At 42.0% G+C, this 26,011-nt stretch overlaps 2 protein-coding genes across 2 annotated transcripts in view; one reads left to right on the top strand and one right to left on the bottom strand.

Moving 5' to 3' along the window:
* Positions 1-15,962: 15,962 nt before the first annotated feature.
* Positions 15,963-20,774, top strand: LOC136442750 (extracellular tyrosine-protein kinase PKDCC-like). Its single transcript, XM_066439693.1, has 5 exons — positions 15,963-16,568; positions 17,931-18,065; positions 18,588-18,777; positions 19,252-19,364; positions 19,832-20,774. The coding sequence occupies exons 1-5, from the start codon at positions 15,966-15,968 to the stop codon at positions 19,937-19,939; spliced, it is 1,149 nt and encodes a 382-aa protein (XP_066295790.1). The 5' UTR covers positions 15,963-15,965; the 3' UTR covers positions 19,940-20,774.
* Positions 20,775-20,915: 141 nt separating this feature from the next.
* The window catches only part of LOC136441535 (inositol hexakisphosphate and diphosphoinositol-pentakisphosphate kinase 2-like), a 35,546-nt gene continuing 30,450 nt past the window's right edge, over positions 20,916-26,011 (bottom strand). The window contains exons 24-27 of the mRNA XM_066437876.1: positions 24,413-24,506; positions 23,588-23,713; positions 22,708-22,889; positions 20,916-22,174 (exon numbers count right to left, since the gene is read on the bottom strand). Coding sequence (XP_066293973.1) covers positions 21,536-22,174; positions 22,708-22,889; positions 23,588-23,713; positions 24,413-24,506 — 1,041 coding nt within the window. The 3' untranslated portion in view covers positions 20,916-21,535. The remainder of the gene's footprint in view (positions 22,175-22,707; positions 22,890-23,587; positions 23,714-24,412; positions 24,507-26,011) is intronic.

The raw sequence follows: 26,011 nt of genomic DNA on the forward strand, positions 1-26,011 counted from the left end.
TTTATTATCATTTGCCGTCAGACTACTTTGGACAGTTACTGTGCATTTTTTTCTGGTCTATGTTCTTCAGGCATAGCGCTAGAAGGGAAAAGACCGAGGTGGACGATAATACCTCAGTATAAATACATGCTCGCACGGCGTTAAATAGGAGGAGAAAAACTTACAGACCATTCATTTTTTTTAGAAGAGCTGATATTTCTGACCATGGGTTTAAAATTTGGCTCTGTCCGTGCGGTTTTAAGATAAATACGTTTTGAATAAATCGGACGTAAATTGGTCATGTTACGTTAGTAGCAGTTAAAACTTATGGCCGGACATGTTGGAATTTCCAGCGCTAGCATTTTCGTAACTACTACACTGCTGGTAGGCAAAGGATTGGGTAGCGCCCGGGTCGGGTAGAATGGAAGGGCGCTGGTAGCAGTTTTGGTCGGACATGTTGGAATTTCCCGGGCTAGAATTTTTGTAACTACTTCCGACATATGCAGCCACGGACGTTCCTGCCTGGTTTGGGGTCTGAGAAGGTTGCTCGGCGCTGTAATCACAAGACGGCACGGTGTGTGTCTCACTACGATCGCACTCGGCAACGTAAGCTGCACCCAGCGCTCCCTGTCCGTAAGGGACAATATCTGAAGAGCCCGAACATTCTGCGTCGGACAAACTGGTGTGGTCTTCTAACCGACCATCAGCGTATGGGCTGATGACAGACTCAGATTCATCCAAACTATTGTGGTCTTCTAACCGACCCTCAGCGTATGGGCTGATGACTGACTCAGATTCATCCAAACTACCGTGGTCTTCTAACCGACCATCAGCGTATGGGCTGATGACTGACTCAGATTCATCCAAACTACCGTGGTCTTCTAACCGAGCCTCAGCGTATGGGCTGATGACAGACTCATTCAAGCTGTCGTGATCATCAAAACAACCTTCCGCGTAAGGACTGACGACTGATGCGTGAGCTTCCAGAGGCCAGGGAACAGGCCGCGATCGCAGGGACGCTATTGGCTTGTTGTGCACGATTAGCTCTAGCGATATATATAGGACAGAGCTTCACCCTAACACACCTGAAACATTTCCAAACTACCATCAGACCAACCAACAACCCTGTAGCAACGACTGCTACGGAAATGTACAACACGGCATTGTTGTTTCTATCGACACTTGCGCTGGTGCTCATCGGTGAGGGCGCTGTTGTTTGGCGTGTTGTAGTGCGATGTTGTAGTGTGCTCATCAGTGTTGTAGCGGGACGTTGTGTTGTGTGAGAATTTGTCAAGTGTTTGTCGTTTGACGCTTCAAAGTTGGTTGTGTAGAATCCACTCTCCGAGAAAGCAGTGCATAGCATGTTCTTCAATGCCAAATGCCTCGCACCCTCAAGCCAAAGAGTGAAGCAAGACTTCCCCATGTAGTTAGAACACACGGTCTGTTTCCCGGGTTCCCCGATATCAAGATCCTTCATGTTACATTTTGTCCACCCCTCAGCCCTTAGGTAGGTCCTCACACTCACAGTTAGGTTCCCCATTGTTAGACTAGCGTGTGTAGTTGCTTTAGTGTTGTACGTTATGTTCATTGAATATTCTGACCCATTGGCAAAGGTCCAGGACACTTGGGGCAGGTCCTCCCAGTACACGTTACCAAAGGCTTTGTATTCTGTGGAGTCATTATTTTGTTCTACGTTTACGATCTCCACAAATGGCGTCGGGCATGGCAGTGCGCTGGCGTTAACAGGTACAGGTGGGTTTCGCATTAGGGATGAGGCGGGACACTCTGTCTGCGGGAATATTTTAGCATTCCTAGGAAGGCCCCGAGCGAATTGCCATCGCTTCCACATATCTTTATACAGCCCTATATTGGCACACGTACAGCGCAGTGGATTGTTCGGCAATCGAATATCCAACAACAACCGCCCCTTCCCCAGAGATGCAGCGACTATAGCATTTCCCTTCAGGTTTACTACGCCCTTTTTTATCGGGTTGAACCAAAGCCCTGACAGAAAAGTCAGCTTGTTGCCCGCCAGGTTTAGAAGAATCAATCGCCTGTTTGAGTGGAACGCACCGTCTGCAATCCAAGAGATTTCATTGTACTCCAGCCGTAAGATCTGCATTCTTTCCAGATCAGCAAACATGCCTACGCTGACTGACTGAAGTTTGTTCTGAACGATATAGATATTTCGTACAGACCGCGTTCCTTGTAGTACACCAGGCGCTATGTACCGGAGAGAATTTCCACTCACGTCCAGCCAGTCCAGCTGTAGTCCACGCAGCATGTCGGGTGCTGTCGTCAGCATTTTGTCGTCCACAAGATAGAGGTACCGCACTAGCGGCAACCCGTCAAAGGCACCGGCCTATAATGAATTATGAATGAAGACCTTTATTGGTATATTCGTGCCACGAGGGGCTAGATACAGGTCGTCTAACATAAACCTAACTAACATGTAAGTGACATATACAGTGAAATATATACAGTACATAGTTTAAACATACATGGTAGACGAAAGTGATAAGCTAAGCTAATCCAGTAGAGTCAACTTCTTCTCGCTTCTTTGTACATTGTGTAGATGCATGACCATATCATGTTTCTTATACAAGGGTTGTCTAGACGCAACAAAAATAGCAAACTTATCCGTTGCGTTTAGATATTCAAAGTATGGGAATTTTTCATTAACACATTTAAAAAGAACAATTATTTCTTTATCGTAAAGTCTACAATCTAAAATGAAGTGTCGCTCATTTTCTATTTGATTTAAGTTAAGTTACAATATTGGCAAAGTCTATGTTCTAGAAGCGTGCGGTTGTGCCTTCCCGTTTCAATATGTAATTTGTGACAGCTATTCCTGAATTTAGTGACAGCTATTCTACGCTGTATGTTTCTAATAGATAGATAATCTTCTTCGTTATATAGGGACTTAAACAGTCGGTATGTTCGTAGTTTGTAGCTATAAGATTTTCTCTATTATCATTCTGGATAATGTATAAGTCACCCTAATTAGACGTTGAATGTCCTAAGGTAATGCAGCCATCCTCCAACGTGAAGCATGATGCTTTTTCAAGTAGCTAGTGGTAGTGCAATGCGGCTTCGCCACGGCTCACGTTTTTTGGCCAAGCACTGACCGGGTCACCCCTACTGTTCTAGATAAGTGTGTTGGGTTCTTTTACGTGTAGAAGTTTGACGCTTGAGGATTATGTCGTCTTAACGTCACCATCCGAAATGACGAATGCCATCCCTTACAACATGTCAGAGTCGACCCTAGGATCGAACTCGGGCCCCAGGATCCACGGAATTAGATACAGAGCAACGCTTCATCTGGACGTTGTTAGAATTTTTAAACCGTTTGTGATCATGTATTTATGTCCATGAATTAGGAATCATGTAATTACTGTATGTTTAAGCAATCTTATGTAACTGTTAAGTCAATGGCAAGCCATGTAAGTATTGGCGCAATTCATGTGGATATTTTTGTTTCATATTAATGTCACATGCAATGCCAATCAGAATAAAGCTGAATCTGAATCTGAATCTCAGATGGCGAAGCAGCGGGGTTGCGTTACCGCTGGCGCCACTAATGTTTTCATATAGCTGTAAATACTATTTATCGGAAATACAGGGTGACTTATTTCAATGTACACTGTAAACACAAAGTAATCAAACTCTATCGTGTGTGCAGGGCTTAATGGCAGGGTGTTCGGCCCAGAACCCAGCGGTCCCGGGTCCAAATCCTCTGACGACACCGAAGTTGTGCCATTGGAAAAGGCACTTAACACGATTTTCCTCACTCCACCCAGGAGTAAAAATTGATATATTATTCTTCGTACAAGACACTGTCAAAATAAGCTGTGAACAACTTGAATGCAGTGCCACGTCGTTCTTGTCTTTCCAAAAGGGACCGTCGGTAAAAAAGCTTAATCTGTAGCCAATCAATCAATCGATATCTAACAAGTTTTTTTTTAAAAATTTTTATTTTTTTATTGCAACATTTAAATACATGACATGATGACGACAGACTCAAGCTTACAGCTTATTTTCGTGTCGTCATCGACAGAATACAGTACAGAAGTCCAAAACAAATATTACAAATACTGAAAATAAAAAAAAAACAGGTGCGGACATGCAAAGCATAAGAGTAACAAATAATCTCAAATAAACTACATGACAGAAATCTTGAAATGTAAGAAAATAGAAATCATTAAACAGATAAATATGTGGGCAGGTACTACAAGACTGGTAGGATGGGGGGTTGGCTACTCAAATGTTTTGGTTTTTAACAAGTTCATTTGCACACTACGTGGGTGCTGTAAGCTTACCTCCAGACAGGTTATATTGTTTCCCAACAGCAGCAGGTCTTCGAGTCTCTTCATTCCCTCAAACGTGCCGCTTCTCAGGGTCTGAAGGTTGCTCCGCCAGATGACCAGGGTCTTCACCTGTGGTAGCTTCGCAAACGAGCCCACCTCTACGGTCGTTATGCTACAGTTTACGAGCCATACGCTGCAGTCCACACCACACGGTATCGTTGAGAGAGCGGTGGTGTCACCTGTAGTCAGGGTACCGACGTTGTGATCAACTATCACAAGTATGGTGACGTCTTGTTGGGATGGACTCAATGTGACACTATCCCCTATAAGAGCGTTACCTGACACACTTCCGTTATAAGCACACTTGTAACAGGACGTAAAGGTTGGATATATACGGATCTTATCAAATGGCCCTCGGTAACTATTATAAGAAGACGGGTCTTTGTTCCACTTGGACTCATACACGCCAATGTCATACCGGTATTTGGATCCGGCATTACGACTGTCACCAACACTACATCTCTCCGGTGATACATTCTGACAGTGTTGCCAGTCCCCTGCCTCTACAGAAGGCACTGGCAGACGTACAACCAACGCTAGATAGAACTTTACCATCCACTTCACATCCATAGTGGAAACAACAGATACTCAAACGCTAAATCCGCGGCTAAAATACGACACGGAATCAACCGTCTGGCTTCTAAATCTGTTTCAGTCCAATCCTCCACCACTAGAACGACTGCTCTAATAGCCCCTACAAAACAACAAATATCCTCGATACTATATACAGTTCTTAATCTACTACCGTGTAAATTATTGTCGTAAAACTTTTTAGTCGACGTCCATTTGAAAACTAGTAGGTAAGTGATGAGAAAAACAAGGATGCACTGTGGTCAGAGCAGTGTGGGTCGATTTAACGTTCTTCATGCCATGAATCGGCATAAAATCTTCAAAGACATTCATTTTATTTGTTAGCTCAATTGTCCATGTCTTTATCCTTCTACTTCAATTAACGTTACTGGGTGTCACGCGCAAATTAACAATCACAATGATTTGAATTTTGGTGGATATTCATAAAAGCCTTTATTCTTCAAAATTATTCCCCGATATTTGAGTTGTACACCTTCTTTCTGGGTGAGGCCGAGGACTTATTGATCACCCCCCATATACATATATGTACATAATACAAAGTACATAGACATAGTTCTATCTACCTCTCTAAAAAATGGTTCTCAATCCAAAGAAAGATGGCGTGGTATCATACGAAACGCACACGTGGTTGTTGTGTAGATAGACCACCAAGCTTAAGTCAAGTCAAGTCAAGTCAAAGCCTATATTTTCTTTCGAATGCTTTCTCGGCCAAACAGGCCGCTTTTCAACAAGTTAGAAGTGGAGGGGGGAGGGGGGGAGTCATGGATAAAAAGTACAAAAGATTTCGGGAATACATGTACCTTGATTCAGGGAATACCTAGCTTATTTTGCACTAGTGATAGAATATACATTTTGCCAAGGGGAACACAGTAAAGGAGCATCATGCAACAATTGGTCACATTTACTGTACAGATACTGGCTTAGTTTTGCCCATCGGATATAGAGCTACGTATAATTGTGTAACCTATTATTGATTATGTACATTATGATGTTAATGTTGATTTTATAAGGCATGTACATGTACTTGGTTTGTGTGTTCAGTCGGAATGTTGGTATTTAGGCCGGGAGAATGTTATTAGATATGCCGTTGCCATCATAGTCAGACCAGTTTTATTATGAGTTTTGCCTGGTTTTGTATTTGTATCTATAACTACGTAGTTAAAACGTGGGACATTACGTCTTCCGGATCCATTGCTTACAAAAGAGAAGTCAAACCATTCACTAGTTATAGACAATTACGTTTGTATAATCTAGTTTAGCTGCTTTTATACCTATTTTGTTCTCTGTTCTTTTATGTTTGTTATTTGCAATTAGCCTTCGGGCAGAAATTTGCAATAAACTTATTATCATTAGCCTTTTGTGGTGTTACTATTGATTTTCTCAGGAATATACTTGGTTTGGGGTTGGTGTTTTGCCTGAGAAAAAGTTGTCAATAAAGCCTAAATTCTCTTCAGATATGACGTTGTCAACCTCGTTTTTAGTCGGTCCCAAGAAAGGTGAAATGGAATGAAATGGACGAAAAGGAACGAAATGGAGCGAAATTTCATTTTATTTCGTTCCATTTCGCACTTTCTGGAGACCCTTTTTAGATGTGCCATTCATTTTATGTCCGTTTGATACAAATCATGTTGCAATTGATGTATCTGAATTTGAACTTTGAAACGAGCGGGCCTAATTAGATTTATGGGTATTTGGATAATGTTATATTAAGCTTCTGAATGCATTGGTTGGTATTAAAACTGTTATGGACGCCACCTTGCTGTTCTCCCTTGAATAACAAAACAACTAGGCAGTGATGGAAATCATTCCGTAGCCTCTACCAGGCTCCATAGGTCGCTGGAAAATAGTAAGAGGAGTTAGTCCATTTCATTCATTTCATTTATTTTATTCATACCGGGAAAATACACTCAGGCGAGCCTGTTTTTCAGGTATCCCTGATTTCAGAATGCAACACAAATATACGACTAATTACACAAAAACATAATGACCAATCATATTGCCACGTTACATACAGTGCAGATATCAAATGCAATGTTAAGGTCTCACTTCGGTATTTCTCCGAGTGGGTCCGAGAAGAGTCCGCGCCCCAAAAAATGAACAGCTTCATATATAAACGTGTCCTTTCTCGGTGGGAAATTTCCTATTAGCCACCCCAACTGATCTCAAGCGTCAAATTGATGAAAGCTTGTTTGTAACTGAAGAAATTAGCAGACAAAGCTTGGCAGCCGCGCGCGAGATCGGACGTGCACAACCCTGCAGTTCGAATGATGCAGTCGTGCGCGTTACAGCTAGAAAGTGCTTTTTTTTGTGGGGTGAAGCTAAGTGCAGTTTGTAATTGCCATAAACAGAGATTGTATGTAGTGAAAATGTTGACAATTATTTTGCATGATCTAGGGTAATTGTTCTAAACATAGAATGAATGACATTGGTACCTTTCCTATAGCTTCATTATAAACGCGCCCATATAAAACACGTATTATAACATGTAAGCCTATGGGGCGAAGAAAACTCATGAATGAGACCTTAATGCGATGCGTCCGATAAAGTAGTTACAGTCTGCGACCAATGGCACTATTTTTCCAGCGTCCTGTGGAGCCTGGTAGAGGCTAGCCATTCCGTTGACACAGCCAAGAACCATGAATCAACAACACCAAGTCAGTAATTACGCCCACAAAAACCACCCACACACGACAAAAAGCCACTAGAATCAAACACAAATTAAGTGTATAAAAGGCTTATATAGCGGAGATCAACTTAGCGTTTCTAAAGCTTAATTTACTCCCAGTCAACCAATACATCCGTACACAATACCACGATTGTTTTCATAGTGAATAAGTATTAAGAACAATGCGAGGAAAGATCCGTTAAGTTTTATTGCTTAACTTCAAAATAATGCATTATTTGGTCTGGTATTTTTCATAAGCTAATTCCACAATTGCAAGGCCATCAGAGTGGTGCAGGCACTGTTGTGAAGTCTGTAACATTTCATCCAAAGGCTCCGACTACAATGCTTGACTTACAGTATTGTGAGACTGCACGCACATGACTGTTTCAAGTATTCCCTATAGACTTTGAAACGTTATATTGTAATACTTCAACTGCAAGTCTAGACAACAGGTACCAATCACTGTCTGAGAGCCATTGGCCGTGTGTTATAGGTAAGTGAAATTCCCTTCTAAAAAGTTTCCAGTTTCTTTGTACTTCTGTACGGCGTTGTGTGTACAAATTAATGATGTTTGTCAACGTTAACAACGTCAGCATGTTCTTTATTTGGGCAATGTATATGGAAAAGAAAGTGATCTCGAAGTGTTTAGCTTAAATGAACTCAATGAACAGATGACCTAATCTTCCACTGGTCATGACAGAGAAGACAGACGCTATGTACAGTATTTACAGGTTCGTTGTACCGGGAAATTCCCCTAGCTCTTTTCGACAAGCACAATGAACATTGGACCATGGCTTAACGTCCCGTCCTGAGGACTGCAACTCTTTCCAATAGCGTGCATGTCCGGTGAGCGACACAGCCGGGATCGAACTTGCGGCTTCTAGTGCCAGAGGCAAGATCGCTAACCACTGGACTACGCACGCTATATACTGAATTATTTAAATTTTGCAAACATTTTAAATAATTCAGATTTTTTACGTTATAGATTATACATGCACATGCTTATCATACACGTTGTCACCAGGTACTGTAGGAGCATCTTCACTGAGTAGCTTTGAAGAACGGCTGCAGTCAGATATGCAAAAACTAGGTGTAACAGACCGTTCGTTGTAATATAACCAGCTGCTACCGCGCCGCGTGCCTGCGAAGCTGGTGTGTTACGCCAAATGGCGGTTGTACCGGCTATATAGATACAGATTATATCTGATTTTGAATATTGGGAGCGCTCAGGATTTTTTTCCCTTTTCAAAAGACCTTCCACGTGGATTTTACAAGTGACGAAAACCCGTTTTTTCATGAAGCAGCAATTGCCTTCGTATCTGAGAAAGTGTTTTAGTGACAAAACACGCAAGGACTTACATGTACTCTCCAAGCAGAGGAGTGGGTTCGGCTGGTTTTTGACGTGTTTTAGGCGTTTTTGTCGGGCTTTCTGTTTTCTTTATGTCGCCAACAAAAACGTCTAAAACACATCAAAAACCAGCCGGACCCATTTCACTGCTTGAAGACTTCTAAGGGCCCTAGTCTGACACATTCGCCCGTTGAAGACAGCAAATTACTAGCAATTTGGACCATTTGTGGGACAACCCTGAATTTGTGACGGAAAAAAAGTTGCAGTAGATCCTTGACGATGATTGGTTCTTCCAACTCTCTGCTTAACAACTCACCACAATAACGGCTTTTAAAAGTGTAGAAAGATATTTCTATCATTAGTTGCTAGTTTTACCTATGTAATGTGTGTATGTTCCAGTTTATGAGTACTGTAAATGCAGAAATGTTTGCGGTAGTTTTATGTTCGAGGTTTCGCGATGAACTCTTTACCGCGAACTTAAAACCACCACGACAAGCTGTTCCATTGTATGACTGTTAGTAGTGCTACTATTGTTTCAAACGCGAACTCAAAACCACCGCAAACACTCAATTTTCTCATTGCCGTGAAATTGAATCCCCGCGAACATTTCTGCATTTACAGTATATGTGCCCAGTGATACCTGAAAAACAAGCCGCAGGCCTGAGTGCAATTTCTTCCTGGTAAAATAAATAAACAAATAAAATGAAATAAATGGTTTCACTAAAAATCCTACGACAAAAAGAATATCGTACGACACTAAACATGTGATGCGTCACGATAACGGTATTCGAGTTCGTTCATTTGTTTGTATTGCATACCCGGTAAACCGCCTCATGGTGTAACACACCAGGTTTGTACTGAATACATAGCTGGATGTAGCTGCATATCGGGACAGATTTATTTGATCCACTCACACCGGGATAGACCCCTAGCTATGAGGTGTGGCTCTTCTCAAACACTCCATTTAACGTCCTATCCCAGAAACGTTCCTAGGCGGAGCTAGCTTCACATTTTCACCAGAGTGATGAAGTGTTTTAAAAGCGTCTTTCTCAAGGGCACGAACTGTTGACGGCAGACAGAGGTTGCTTCGGGGCCATACGCTGTCTTCAGATCTGGGCATCAAGCTACATAGACTTCAAGTGGTAACTTAGCAATGTGACCTAATTGAATTGAAAGGCACCGTTGACAGATTAATGATTAATGTCTTCTTTTAATAAAGACCTAATCCGAGGGTAATCAATGGATCTAATCTACATTAATCCACCTGTAGCGGTTAACACATTCCTTTGCAGTAATGTTTGTGTGAGCCTCCCAAATAATGATCTACATTCGCCACGTACTATACTACTTCCCGAAGTTCACCTTTTCTAAGGTCATGACCCCATCGAACGCGTGGAACAAGATTGTCAACATACAGTGCACTTGTTGACAACAACATGTGGACTTGTTGTAAACAAGAACAAACAAGACTTCTGTGATAAAATTATCCCTTCCCAACGGCAACATACGCTTCCAGTCATGATTGACAGAAATTTCTATATGACGATCCAGTTATGCTATATCCGTGAATAATTTCAACAGGTTGGTGAACAACTGAATAATAGAGTTCTTTATTCACAACCAAGGAGTTACAACAGCCGAAAAGTCAGTCGTTCTTTTGAATGAAGAATGCTGTTATGCTGTAGCCGAAAACACAACTGTTTGTTTGTTTGTTTTGTTTCCTTTGCTGTCGACTTGGTTTCTTGGAACGCAAACACGTAACATTTGTGGCAAAATTATCCCTCCTCGAAAACAACGAAACATGCACTTCCAGTCACAGACTTACGGTACGAAATAACTAACGAATGACAATCATAATATCAGACGGTTCCTTTCTGGTCTAAGATTTGACTTGACTACATACTCTTGTCGACCGTGGGCCACAGAATGGACACAGTCTAGTGCCTACCCAACCCCTCCCTCCACCGCTACATATATTGTACAGTCCCCAAGGCCAACTGTGGGGGTTCGATTTAGGGAGAGAACAGCAACATCCTGACTTAGGTTTGTGGCGTCGATACGTCCCGTGATATCTAGGTACGTAAGCATACATTGTCTTTACTAACAAGCAAAGTGTTCTTTTTTTTTAATAACACGGTTTAATTTGATGTCACATTGGAATGAGACACTGGAAATGAAGCGTGCTTCTGCATAAGGTACTTGTTTCACCGAACAGGTGCACAAACTATGGTCAGACCTCATTCGTTCATAAGACTGTTAGCTACTACTAACGTAACGTTACCTACTATGTAACGTTAACGTTACATGTTTAAGGATTACTCTACTCTGCTCTGCTCTGCTCTGCTCTGCTCTGCTCTGCTCTGCTCTGCTCTACTCTACTCTGCTCTGCTCTGCTCTACTCTACTCTGCTCTGCTCTGCTCTACTCTACTCTACTCCACTCTATGCTGCTATACTCTACTCTATACTCTACTCTCTACTCTACTCTACTCTACTCTACTCTACTCTACTCTACTCTACTCTGCTCTGCTCTGCTCTGCTCTGCTCTGCTCCACTCTCTGCTACTATACTCTACTCTGCTCTGCTCTGCTCTGCTCTACTCTACTCTACTCTACTCTACTCTACTCTACTCTGCTCTGCTCTGCTCTGCTCTGCTCTGCTCCACTCTCTGCTACTATACTCTACTCTGCTCTGCTCTGCTCTGCTCTACTCTACTCCACTCTATGCTACTATACTCTGCTCTGCTCTGCTCTGCTCTGCTCTGCTCTGCTCTGCTCTACTCTACTCTGCTCTGCTCTGCTCTACTCTACTCTACTCCACTCTATGCTGCTATACTCTACTCTATACTCTACTCTCTACTCTACTCTACTCTACTCTACTCTACTCTACTCTACTCTGCTCTGCTCTGCTCTGCTCTGCTCTGCTCCACTCTCTGCTACTATACTCTACTCTGCTCTGCTCTGCTCTGCTCTACTCTACTCTACTCTACTCTACTCTACTCTACTCTGCTCTGCTCTGCTCTGCTCTGCTCTGCTCCACTCTCTGCTACTATACTCTACTCTGCTCTGCTCTGCTCTGCTCTACTCTACTCTACTCTACTCTACTCTACTCTACTCTACTCTACTCTGCTCTGCTCTGCTCTGCTCTGCTCTGCTCCACTCTCTGCTACTATACTCTACTCTACTCTACTCTACTCTACTCTACTCCACTCTATGCTACTATACTCTACTCTATACTGTACTCTATACTCTACTCTACTCTACTCTACGCTACTCTACTCTGCTCTGCTCTGCTCTGCTCTGCTCTGCTCTGCTCTACTCTACTCTACTCCACTCTATGCTGCTACACTCTATACTCTACTCTCTACTCTACTCTACTCTACTCTGCTCTGCTCTGCTCTGCTCCACTCTCTGCTACTATACTCTGCTCTGCTCTGCTCTGCTCTACTCTACTCTACTCCACTCTATGCTACTATACTCTACTCTATACTCTACTCTATACTCTACTCTACGCTACTCTACTCTACTCTACTCTACTCTACTCTACTCTACTCTGCTCTGCTCTGCTCTGCTCTGCTCTGCTCTGCTCCACTCTCTGCTACTATACTCTACTCTCTGCTACTCTACTCTCTACTCTACTCTACTCTACTCTACTCTACTCTACTCTATTCTACTCTACTCTACTCTACTCTACTCTGCTCTGCTCAAGTCTGCTCTGCTCTGCTCTGCTCCACTCTCTGCTACTATACTCTACTCTCTGCTACTCTACTTTCTACTCTACTCTACTCTACTCTACTCTACTCTACTCTACTCTACTCTACTCTACTCTCTTCTCCTAACTATCCAATGTTACAAACGTTCCATTTTTTGGGGTTGCCTCTTGTCCTAAGATAGCCATCTGTCTGTTGTATTGTCTTCTTTCAGGGAAAAAAAGGTGTATATTGCTGGCCAACTGCCATTTTCTGTGACCATTTTTAAAAACTGCTATGCCATAATCAGACAGTTGTTTGTTATTTTGTAAAATTGTTTTCATTATTTTGTTTGTTTTTATTGCATACCCGGAAAACCGCCTCAAGGCGTAACACGCCATGTTTGTACTGAAGAGTACAAGCTGCATATTTGTACAGATGTGTATGATCCAGTGACTCATGATCATACCGGAAAGGACCCCTACTCTTTTCGATAAGCGTGGTGGGTTCTTTTACGTGCTCGAGGTGTGGCTCTTCTCAAGCACGGGACCTCCATTTAACGTCCTATCCGAGGGACGTCCCTAGCCGAAGCTAAGTACTCAATTTCACCTAAATGAAGTGAAGAAAGCCGTGTAAAGTGAATTTCCCAAGGGCACAGCGTCAAAGGGAGAAATCAGGGGACCCCGGATTCGAACCCATGACCTCTGGTTTTGCTGAACACCCTACCACTGCGCCACCGCGATGCCTGGCCATGCCATTATAACCGCGACGCCACGCATCATAATAACATCAAACCGTCTGCTTCCAAACGTTGGCATATCCTGTTGATATATCCTGGTCTGCGACAGCTTGGACTGTGTCACGGTGGCGCATGCGCAGTAGCAGGGTGTTTCACTTCACTCATCAGGTGTAAATGAGTACCTAACTTCGGCCAGGGACGTCCCACGGATAAGACGTTAAATGGAGGTCCCGTGTTTGAGGAGAGCCACACCTCGAGCACGTAAAAGAACCCATCACGCTTATCGAAAAGAGTATAGGGGTCCTTCCCGGTGTGAGTGGATCAAATATATCTGTCCGGATATCATGCAGTACAAACCTGGTGTGTTACTAGCCTTCGCTGCAGGCTTCCCCACGGCGATTTTTCAACTTATTGGGGCCAGATTCTTTGGCTGGGAGGCCGTATCTTCTTTGGGACCGTATCTGCTGGGGCCCCGTAGCGGTTACAGGATCCCAAGCAGGTACGGGGCCCCAGCAGGTATGGTCCCCAAGCAGATACAGCCCCCCCCCCCCCAGCCAAAAAATCTGGCCCCGATAAGTTGAAAAATCGCCATGGGGAAGCCTGCAACGGAGGCTAGTATGTGTAACCGCCTTGAGGCGGTTTGCCGGGTATGCCATACAATTACGTAAAAACAAAAGATAATAGTTCGGACTAGTGCGTCACACCTCAAAGCATACAAACAAACAAGACGAAAATCTGATTACTCGTCATGAATGTCTTCATTTTGTGTCATGACGCTTTCTAAAGGGTGGCCATGTGGTTTCTCTCTTAGGCCAAAAGTAGTCTTTTGTTTCTTCCAAAATCAGGCGAAATTCAATAAACGCGCTGATGTCGTCCATAAACTTACTTGCTGTGGCCTTAGTCAAATTCTGTTTGCGGGGTTCTTTCATATTCCCCCCCCCCCCTAGATTTTAAGGGACGGCGAACGCTAACCACATGGCCTTCTATAAAAAGGGTGGGAGTTATTTTCGTCAAAATCCAGCGAGACTAATACAAACATTCTTATTTTGGCAACAAAACCAATATATGTGCGAAGAACACAACATTGCTGTCGCTAAATTACCGCAACTGGTTTTAAGTTCACGGTATTATTTTTAAATTCGCATAGATCTTCTTACAAAGCCAACTCGCTTCCTTTAAGTTCTGGCAACAAAACCAATAGTTGTGCGAAGTACACAACATTGCTGTCGCTAAATTACCGCAACTGGTTTTAAGTTCACGGTATTATTTTTAGATTCCCGAAGATCTTCTAACAAAGCCAACTCGTTCCCTATGAGATCTAGACGGTAGTGGGTAATGGCTTGTTTTGAGTGTTTGAAAGGCCGAGAAAGATGCTAGTTGACAAACTAAGTTGTAAGGTCTCTACGGGTAACGTCTTGTTGTTGCAAAACACATGGTCGGAACTCATTAGAGTTGCTCAAAATGTCAACAGTAGTTAATGCTAATCTTAGATCTAACGGCGGTTTGTGTTTGTGGCCAAGGACAAACAAGCCTTCAGTTAGTTTCATCTCCAAGGAAAACACACTACTATGCCAAGAAACAAACTAGACGAGAGGTAAACTGCTAATTCGGTAAGGGGCAGTTTGGCCCGTTTTTGTTGTGTCACTTACACCACCATTCCTCTTTGGCGGCGACCTTGTCGTGACCTCAAATTTCGTTCAACGAATTTCTAGATTAAATTTTTTCTCTACGCTTTCTGGCTTTTGTTATATTTCTAGTCATACTTTTACATTTTATATGATATTCCAGTTATGAATTCAAGGGTTACACAAATCCAATTTGTCGCAGCGAGTTCGTAACGCGATCGCTGTTTAGTGGAATGGGGGCCTATTGACCACCCAACATCGATCATATTACGCCAAAAATAGTTACTCAAGCAGCTGGATAAAATTTTGAAACAGTCAGACGTTTCAGACAGCATCCGCCGTCGCTGACGAACTGAAACGTCTGACTGTTTCAAAATTTTATGCCGTTGCTTGAGTAACTATTTTTGGCGTATCTTACTACCTGGATGTCTAACCTTCATCAACGTATCGATCATATTACTACGAGTAAGCCCGTGGATCTAGGGTCCAGTCGTTGCATACTTGTTGCAGTGTTGCAGACAGACACGGCTTCATTACCTCCGCCAGAAGGTTATGTTTTACAGGTTGCTATGTTTTGTTTGTTTGTTCTTAGTTATTATCTCCATGAAAAATGGAGATATAGTTTTGAGCTTGTCTGTGTGCGTGTGTGTTTGTGTTTGTGTGTGCGTGTGTGTGTGTGTGTTTGTGTGTATGTGTGTGTGTGTGTGTGTGTGTGTGTGTGTGTGTGTGTGTGTGTGTCGTGGATCGATATGATATTTGGCATGTTGGTAGATGTTGGCTTAAAAAAGAAAAGATTAGATTATCGGCCCCTTGGTGGCTTTTCATGGTACTGCAGCAAAACTTCCGGTTTTGTTATCTTGTGTTCTGGTGATTTTTAAGTAGTAGATATCTCTTGTTTTTCTAATTTATTGAGCTTGCCCTTCCTTTTTATACTTTACAGACAAGGGGGCCTTCAATACACCATCATGTTTCGTTGTCGAGGCCGATTGTTTAGAAGATCAAAGTTTGGTGTATTCATCACTCTTCTCGTGACGTTTGTTTTTGTCTCCATGCTTCTGGACTGGAGTTGTTGGAAAGACAGAGTACGTCTCGTGGTAGAAGACGCAACAGGCGAAGTGAACGTTGCAAAAATGTTGTGGGAAGAAAGCCGAAACCAAACGGACCAATCAAACGAGTCAAGAGAAACCCCAATAGACGGCCCGAAAAGCATGACAAAGATGGCGAACGTTTCAGACGACGTGATTGGTTCCTGGACGTCGTCGCAGCCTCGACCAATGACAACCGTCGAACCAGCAGGTGATGAAAGCGAACTGCTATCGTGTAAAGACATCGATGAAATTAGCATAATCAAGCCATTGGGACGCGGCTACACGAAAGTGGTGGAACTAGGAAGTTACAGAGGGGTAGAGGTTGCCGTCAAGCGCGTGAAATCTTTTGTGAAGGACGTTACGGCATGCAAAGCGAGAATAGAGTGGAAGCGTCACCATGAGTGCTACCTCTTTGCAAATTACAAGATCATGAAGGAAATACTGCTCCAAAACCAGCTTCAGCATCCGAACATTATAAAGGTAGATTATCGGAATTTTTTATAACGAAGTACTAGTTATATCACCCGGTCTCATTTAAATTTACACATTTTGTAACTTCCGTTACCGTTTGATGTAAGACGTTTCTGACATTAAGATTTGCCACAATAAAGGTGCCAAACTGTCGTTTTTATGACGACTTAAAACTTTCCTGGCTTTTAAAAACGACAGTTTGGCACCTTATATGTGGCATATCTTATGTCAGAAACGTCTCACTTGAAACGGTAACGGAAGTTACAAAATGTGTACATTTAAATGAGAACGAGCGACATATCTTGTAGCAAACAAATTTCACAACTCTCATAGCATTACGCAATGTAACAGTTACTAACGAAAGGTATTGGAACGTCTGACCATTTCCAAAAAAAATTCAATTTCTTGAGTAACTGTATACATTTCATATTTTATTACCTGGATGTCTAACCATCTTCGAGAAATGAGGTATCCATTTTATCTTTCATCTGGCAGTTAACGTTAAATGCCCGGGGTTTTCCAACATCTATCCAGTTGTTTTAAGCCCCCCTCTCACTGGACCCGCGGCACGCTGGCGGCGTCGCTGCGGCTGATCGAATTGACAAAGCACTCAACGAATTTCATGGACAAAAATGAAACCTATCAAGCTTTGTGTGATTTTGTTGTATTTTTGGTTATACTTCGTTTTCAATGATATTCCCATTATGAAGTCAAGGGTAACACAAATCCAGTTTAGGACGCAGCGACGCCGCCAGCGTGCCGCGGGTCCACTTAGAGGGGGCTTTAGTAACAATACCTTGCTCATCTCTTAACCTGGTTGTCTAACAATCTTAAATCGTCAACCTCGACGTATCATAGCATTGTTATCCTCGAGAAATGATGTGTCCACTTTATCAGTTAACGTTACAAGAGAATAATGACCCGTGACGGAATGAATGATGTGTTATTTTGCTTCTAGGCTAGCGTATACGAATTGAAAAATGTAGTTTGTTTTATTCTACGCTTCATCGTATCGGGGGTAACTATAAGTTTAGTATCTAAGTTCACCTGAGTTGGTAAATTAAATAATGAGAAAAAACCGTTCTCCAACTCAAAGAAAGGGGGGTGACACCGACTTCCGGCAACCTTTGACCCAGTATTGACGTCATCACACCTAAAAAGCACGTGTCCACAACGTTTGTGTCAGATATCTGGTGAAGACCGAGTGATTGGGTCAAAAATTCCGGTGAATCAATTTTTTGATTTCGAGAACAGTCTATTTCTCGTTATGGAATGAATGTTGTTTTGTTTAGCCTCTAGGCTAGTGTATACGGATTTAAAAAGTGAGGTACTACGCTTGGTTGTATCCGGGGTAACTATACTTTTGTTTAGCTTCTAGGCTACTGTATCCGGAGTGAAAACATCGCAGAGAATATGTCAGAGCACGGCGTGGTGGCTGTGACAGAACTCGGCCGCAAATTTGACACCAACGTTGCCAGAAAAATGGCGTGGAAACAACGACTTGAGGTGGGTGACCTTGGGTCTTAGGAAGTTATTGGAAGTTGTTCTTGTAATGATCTATTGTTTGAATACACTAGTAGCAAATTTATTACAAGGCAGAATTTTGGTTTGGGCAATCAGTATCAGGGATAGCCATATAAATAAAGATATCTAACACATTAAAAGCGCTTCGGTCACATGACTTTAATATAGACTACAATTCTTTGGCACAATCTTATACTCTGCAAAAGGTGTGGGGAAAATCTTACTGTACAAAGCTAATAGCAAAACCAAACTGAGGCTACTGGGCTATTTTTGGGCACGGCCGGGGCCCTGGAAGTATTTTAACACCGAGTTAAAAATCAACGCGGGACCCGGTAACAAATAGGCGCCGTGAGCTTATCATGAGGACACCGAGAGGTACTCTTTCGGTACCCGGCAGTCCAGCGGGACAAATTTGTGGCTTCGGGCCCCAGCCACGACTACACCCCCTACGGACACCGTACCATAAGTTGTGTCTTCAAACTAACTTTTGACCTTTTTTTTTAGATCGCCATTGACATGGCGGACCTCCTAGACTACCTGGATCATTCGCCCCTGGGTTCCCTCATTTTCCCGGACTTTACTGCCAACCAGTTCGTGTGGGTGGGAGACAAGGTCAAGCTCCAGGACATGGATGACGTCAGCAGCGTGGAACTGGCATGCGCAGTGGACTCAGATTGTAGTATAGGCCATATACGTACGCTATCGGTATCATATCATTTGTAACGAGACAAAAAATGTTTAACACCATAATAGAAAATTTTACACAAATTAGGCAGTTTTTTGACGTGATTTTTGTCAATGTAATGGCGTTTTTCATACGGTACTATTTTTGCTTTGTTCTATAAATTTCCTCATGTGCAATATCAAAATACTTTCCAAAGAATACATAAGAAAACATCGCAGAATTATATACTTGGTTCGCTCGGATGGCGGAAAATGGTGCAACTGGAAACTTGCAGGATGGGAAGGCTGGTTTGACCTGGGCCCAAAGTTGGTACCGCAGGCTTGGATCGGGTCCAAAGTCCCGTCGGAAGATGAATCGACCGAATTACCCAGAAATTCACAACAATGAATCAAAGTCACAAAATTCATAAAAGCTCTAGATATTTTACGGATGTTTGATTTTGAGGCCTTTGATTTCTTGTTTCTCTTTCTGTCCGTGGTGTAGGAAACCTTACGCCCTGTGTCGGCGGTGTCTGTCGTGGGTTGAACGCCAAGCACAACATGAACGGGGCCTTCCGACACGTCTTTCAGCACATTCTGATGCATGATGGGGGAGAGGTATGTGCTACAAGTGTTTGTTTACACATGACGTCACTGCCGCCATGTTGGTTGGTTAAATCTAAATTTTCTTGGCAACATCCGGGATTTAATCATCCAACATGGCGGATTGTAATTACGTCATAGTCACGTGAGTGCAAACACCTTATAAGTCTGTTTTCACATGACGTCACATCCTCCATGTTGGTTGGTTGACCGAGGGAATCCGTTTGCAAATGCTGTTGCAAGATTTTTTGTGCTTTACATACCAGATATAATTACATGTATAGTATTTCCTTGTATGTGGAGTCTGTATTTATACATTCAAATTTAGACTGTATCAAGATTTGATACTTATCAAATGTCCGTTCATAACCTTATTGTAATAAAATTTGAATGTTAATATTACGATAAATGTTTATTCTTACCAGTTCTTAGAATTTATTCCAATGAAAACATGAAGACCATCTTTATCTACTCTATTTCAGATATCGTCATTGAGGGAGGGGATGAGGACTTTGTCTTTAAGTGCCGCCAATCTTCACTCCAGGTTAAAGAAGTTGCTTCAACAAGAGATCCAAGGAACCACAAACTAATTAACTTGTTCGTTCGTTCAGACTTTTGTAGCGCAAAGTGGCACATATACATATGTAGTGTAGCAAGTTTCCTTGCTTTTTCAGTAGCAGGGTATATTTCTAAAGGGAGGGGTTGCTAGCCTTCCCCTTTAACGTGCTTGATGTACCTCCTCAAATATGGAACACCCAGTTTTCCGTTCCTTCCAAAATAGGGGTGCAGCCCCAACTGACATACTGTCCCAGGATTGAACCGGAGTCTTCCAGTTACCAAGTAATTGGAATCAGGAGCTCAACTGTGAGGCTGCTACCAGTTGAGGAACTGGACCATCCCTCATAGTTTCAAAAAGTTTGCAATAAGGTTCAATGTGCCTCCTTCAACATTGAAAGAAGTTCCGTGAATAGTTTCATCAGGTTGGAAAATCAGAGTAGGGAGTTTCTTCTGATACCTTTCAACATTATCAGTAAACCTTCTGCTAACTTCCTCAGGGCAATTATGATAGTTAATGCCCCCCTCTCACTGGACCCGCGGCACGCTGGTGGCATCGCTGCGGCCGATCGAACTGACAAAGCACTCAACGAATTTCATCCGCAAAATCTTTTAAAGCTTTGTGTGTTTTGTTGTCTTTTTGGTCATACTTGGACGTTTTGAACGATATTCCCATGTAAAGTCAAGGGTAACACAAATTCAGTTTAGGACGTAGCGACGCCGCCAGTGTACCGCAGGTCCAGTGAGAGGGGGGCTTAAGGGTCTACCTCAATTCTTGCATTTTCTTTAGAACTCAGGAATCTTGTAAACATAACATCATTAAGCAATTTGGATTGTAGCACATCACATTAAAATGATATTCTTTACTGATGTATGTTGTCCATTGTACTATTATTAAAATCAGAAGTAGCACATTTCAACACACAAAAAAGCCTTTGCATTCCTTAACAATATCACACCTTATTTTTCAATCAACACTTTCTTTAGGTTAGAAATTCAAACTAAAACATCTTTCAAGGTTTTCAAGAGAGATTTTATTTGACACAATTCTCAACCATAATCCTGCAATGGAACACATAAATTAAAACAAGTTATGTTTCTTGATATATACATGGTGTACAGCTCTCGAATATATGACTGTCATATAACATCTTCAATATGTACAGACTGTACAGATAAATCACGTTTACAATGCATGTTTACAGAAAACACACTTCAGGAATATGCAACATACGTTAAGCACTCTTCAAAATGGGTTGATATCTAAATAAAATGTTTCCCTTGGATACCATTCGGTCACTTTTGGCGAAAGACGTTCATGGCTTCGGTATGGCTTTTCATGGTTTAATAAATTCAAACTGTAAAAAAAATGGAGTACATGCCAAACAAGTGGTACAACGACAGCTTGGAATGTTCCATGTCCTCCAATCACCATCAAATAAAATAAAAAACAACATCTTTCAAGCACTCCATTAGACTTAACCACTACATTTCAGTGATCACCTCATAACTACATTTCATACATTCATAATTTACATCATGTGTTGATTTCATACATTACAAGTCAAACACTTTGTCATTAATGTACAAGTAGTACTATAATGTACCCCAAATTCGGCTGTTTAGACTAACTATAATTTCTCTTCCTTCTCCAAGTTCGTTAAAGTTTGGTCACTTCCCAAAGAGCTTGGTTGTTCAAGTTTTGACTTTGTGTCAGCCAACGTTTCTTGGTCCATTGTACAGCTATTTTCTCCGCCATTTGCGTTTGTGTGGTCTACGCTGGTTCCTGTTCGACCGGCGATGGCCTCCTGCAAAAGCAGCGCGTCCCAGCTCGTTTGCATGCTGTTTTCTCCGCTGTCGATCTCCATTGGTATCTCTCTCTCCTCGAGTATCGGAGACGGGATGTCAACCATTTCCGAGCTGTGGTGGGCACCAGGCATCACGTTCCCGGGGCAGCTTGCTGCATCACTCCCATCATGCATTGCACCCGGGGCGCTCTCGTTCCCAGGTCTGTCTCCTGCAGTCCCATCATGCCGTGCAGGTGCCGTCTCGTTCCCGGGTTGTTCTTCGTGTTTCACGTCGTCTCTTGGAGAATGCTCCATGCGGTATTTCTCTGCGACTTCGATCATCCCCTTTTCGAACATCTTGTCCAGTTGGACCGCCATGTCGCGCTCCGTGGAGGTTGGCGATGACGGGCCGGCGCTGGACGCCGCGGAGGTCGGCCAGCTGCTGTTCACGTTTCCGACGAACAGGAGGTTGGAGGGCTGCACCTGGAACAACAGTTGGTTGGGAAACTTTGAAAAAGTTTAGTAAATGTCAAAGTGTTTGCGGTGGTTACATTTGTGCAGTATCATCCACCGCAAAATTATGACACTGCAAATATGTGTTTTCAATTGTATCATTTACTGTACTACAAAATTGTTTTAAGACTCGTGCCCATCACTAAAAAGAACACTTGGCAGCTGTGAACCTTTGATTGGTCACTGAACTGGATCGCTATATTGAGATTCTATCTTAACATTCATGATTATAGTGTAATTGTTCACAACAGCATAGAAAAAAAACGCGAACTTAAAAGACAGTGAAATCCCCCTTTCCTCTCGTAGTGCTCGAATATTCAAGTCCCAGAGAAGATAATATGAATCAATGTAAATATGGAGAAAGGAAGTGCAATTGATCTCAACGAAACACTAAAGAAAAGAAGAAGAAAAAAAGGTGCTAGCGAAATGAAGAAGTTTTTAAAAGACTCACAACAATTACTTAATACTAATTACATTTTCAACAATAAGCAGGTGCTGTATACCTTGCGAGGAATGTACATATTTGGTGTGGAAGGCTTGGGTGGAGATACAGTTGTGGGAGTCTGCGGTCGGCTGGGCTCCTTGATGACGTACCCGAAGAAGTCGTCAATCTGCTTCAGGGACAGCGAGTTGTGTAGAGTCTCCAACGGATGGATGGAGGGAACGGTAGAGTAGCTCTCAATCCCTGGGGAAAAGACATTGGGGTTAGCTTATATCTAAATTCTATGCTAAGCCTTATGGCTATACCAGTCCTGTTTATAGTGGAACTGAAGGGCAGAATAGCTAGGCTAGCAGATACAAGATCAAGAGGCTGTGGTTCTGACTCCTTGCAATCCTGGCCACTAGACGTTGTGTCCATTTAACATGACTTTCCTCACTCCACCAAGGTGTTTAAATGGCTATCTGACCTTAGTTGGGGAGGTAAAAGGCGGTGGAAGAAGAGGGTTGGGTTCCGCCTTCTAATACTGTGCCCTAGACCAGTAAGTAAGTAATCTTCACTGCTACCTTGTCCCCCCAACGACCCGGAGGTCAAGGGACTAGGTAGGTAGGTAGGTACCCACACCAGGCAAAGTGTAATATCAACTCTTGGGGCCTTTATGATAGCTGTACATTGCTGGGATTATAAGATCTTGGCTTGAACCTTTACCTCAAGTACTCATGGAGATGGATTTTAACAGTAATCTCGACAAAGAAAAAAAAAAGACTTCAGGTGCTATCCAGTAAAACATTGGGCGAGTCTGACAACTTTTGTGTTGGAAATTGCATCTTAAAATATGTCTTCATAATGACTTTGTCCTTCATAGATGAATTTGAAACCTTTCAAAGACAAATGAGACACTATCTGGTTTTCTGTCTTTTATCCTTGAAGTACTTATGACATACCTGAGACAGGTGTGACGACGTGAGGTGCAGAGAACTTCCTGCCGGTGGCCATGGGGTTGTAGGTCTGTAGGTTAGGAGCGCTGGACGAACTACTCAGGATAGTGTTACTGAACAGGCTCTGCGCAGCTGGGAGGGAGAAGGAAATGAAACGATCTCGATCAACTTTCATTGAAGGGTGAAGTAGTGAATGTTTCACATGTCGTGACAGACGCTATATATGTATCATATTTACATTGTACCAGGTAGATTCCCCTAGCTTTTTACAACCAGGGCTGTCTCCAGGACCCGTCCCTCCGTCCCAGGACGGAAATTTGCTTTTTGGGACAGAAAACATTTCACCCTGTCCGTCCAAAGAATCTGGACTTTATGACATGAAATTGATAAAAATGATTTTCATTAGCTTAAAATGATAGATTGAACAATGAAAATTAAAACATGGGATCCCAAACAATAAGTGGGACTGAAAAAAATTAAAGCTGGAAACAGCCCTGTTAACAAGAAGCATAATGAACAGTGGATCACAGCTTAACGTCCCGTCCTAAGGACTATACATTTTCCAGTGGCGTGCATGTCGGGTGAACTACAAAAGTAGGGATTTAAACTCCCATATGCTAGATCCAGAGGCAGGGCCACTAACCACTGGACAAACCACACTACTAGATCTACCACAAGTCTATGAACTGCTGTAATATCAACAGCATCTAAAATGAAACCTTGTTTGAAGGTACAAAGTTTTTGTTGGACCAGTGTGTTAAAAACATTCCTTGGATAGCCTGATCAGGTACATATTGTATGTTTGATATATATTACAAGACAATACTTTACCAGTAAGTCCTTGTCTGTCTTCCACACTCCTTTGTTCCTCCTTCAGCCTAAGCAGAGGGGGGTTTCTCTGGCCAGAGGGTCCAACCGTGGCACCCTGTGGGGAGGGGGGCACTGGTTATTCATGTTCAAAGCCTTATATATTACATACTCATAATTTTCAATTTCTATTTCCTACATTCTTATGGTTGAACTGTTCTGGGATTTTTTCAGACCAAAAATGTATATCATTGACCAAATATGTAATATATCTTTGACCAAAAATGTATATCTTTGACCAAAAATGTACATTTTGGGCTCCTTATAATGCTCTGGTCTTAAAACCATACGACTGAAATTTGGCATGGATATGTCTATGAGTCATGACATATACAAACAGGAATTCATTTTGGATGTTTAGCATAAATTACAGAAAAGATCTCCAGAGCAGTTTTGTTCTAACTTCTAGGCCACACCAATTTTATTTTTTGGTTTTCGGATTTGCGTTCTTAATTCTAATCTGACCGTAAAAAAATGAAAGATCATTGTGTACCATTCTGGGCATTATTATCAACCCCCAAATGCTCATTTTGGTACCAACAAAATCTGGGAACTAAGAAATTGAATTGGTTTTGCCCTAGGCACTTTCTAGAACAATGACATGGTGCAAATGTACATGATGTTATTTTTATCACACCTTTTGATAGTGTAACAGCAATTAAAGACATTTAAAAAATCACCACACAAATCACACAACAACAACACCACAAAATAATGAAATAAACACAATGATTACAAAAAATCCGGTTAAATCTTTGTGTGTTATGTTCAAGTAGTTAACCCATAGAATGCTGATTGACAGTGTAGTTGTACAGATTTAAGAGGAAGGGGTGCTAGTAACAAAAAAAAGGTTTAAATGCTTTCTAATTATTAACGCTTTCTGCAAAATCTTTTCAGACATTAACGATAATAACAAACCTGAATTCTTTTAATAGGTTGTAAAATTGCCAAATTAATACTTTTCCTGCAAACTTATTTTTTTGGGCAAATTGTAGGCTTCTTGTGGGTTTTTCGAGCCCTGTTAACAAACTAAGACTCCCTTCATTCCCACTGAATAAAGATGGGTTGTGACTCAGTTAGTGACTTATGCCTTAAAACGAGACATATATTTCTTTCCAACAGTTGAAACTTTATAACATACAATGTAATACTATATAATATCATATATATGCCCTTGCACTGCTACAGATCTAGAACATGCTGGTATACATGAATGTAGCCTGGAGTCCAGGATTCTTAGCTAATTAGTCCAATTCTAAAGGACTAAAGCTAACAGACATGTACATGTGCATGTAGCATGCCTTGGATACATGTATAAACATGTATAAATAACATGAAGACACTGTTTGATATAAAAGCGAAAGCATTGATGCGTCTCTTGGCACAACGCAACTGTTTTAGGTTTGTGTACGATGCTTGGATATAATGTCATACACTAACAGTTAGTGCATCCAAGATGTGTCTTGCTGTGGTACATGTAATTAAAAAAATTACAAAATTAGGTAAAAAAATGTTTAACAAGGGTGTTGGTACAGAAATTTCTTAGTGAAAGTCATTTTGATA

This window comes from Branchiostoma lanceolatum, chromosome 9 (assembly GCF_035083965.1).
Source record: "Branchiostoma lanceolatum isolate klBraLanc5 chromosome 9, klBraLanc5.hap2, whole genome shotgun sequence".
Lineage (NCBI taxonomy): Eukaryota > Metazoa > Chordata > Leptocardii > Amphioxiformes > Branchiostomatidae > Branchiostoma > Branchiostoma lanceolatum.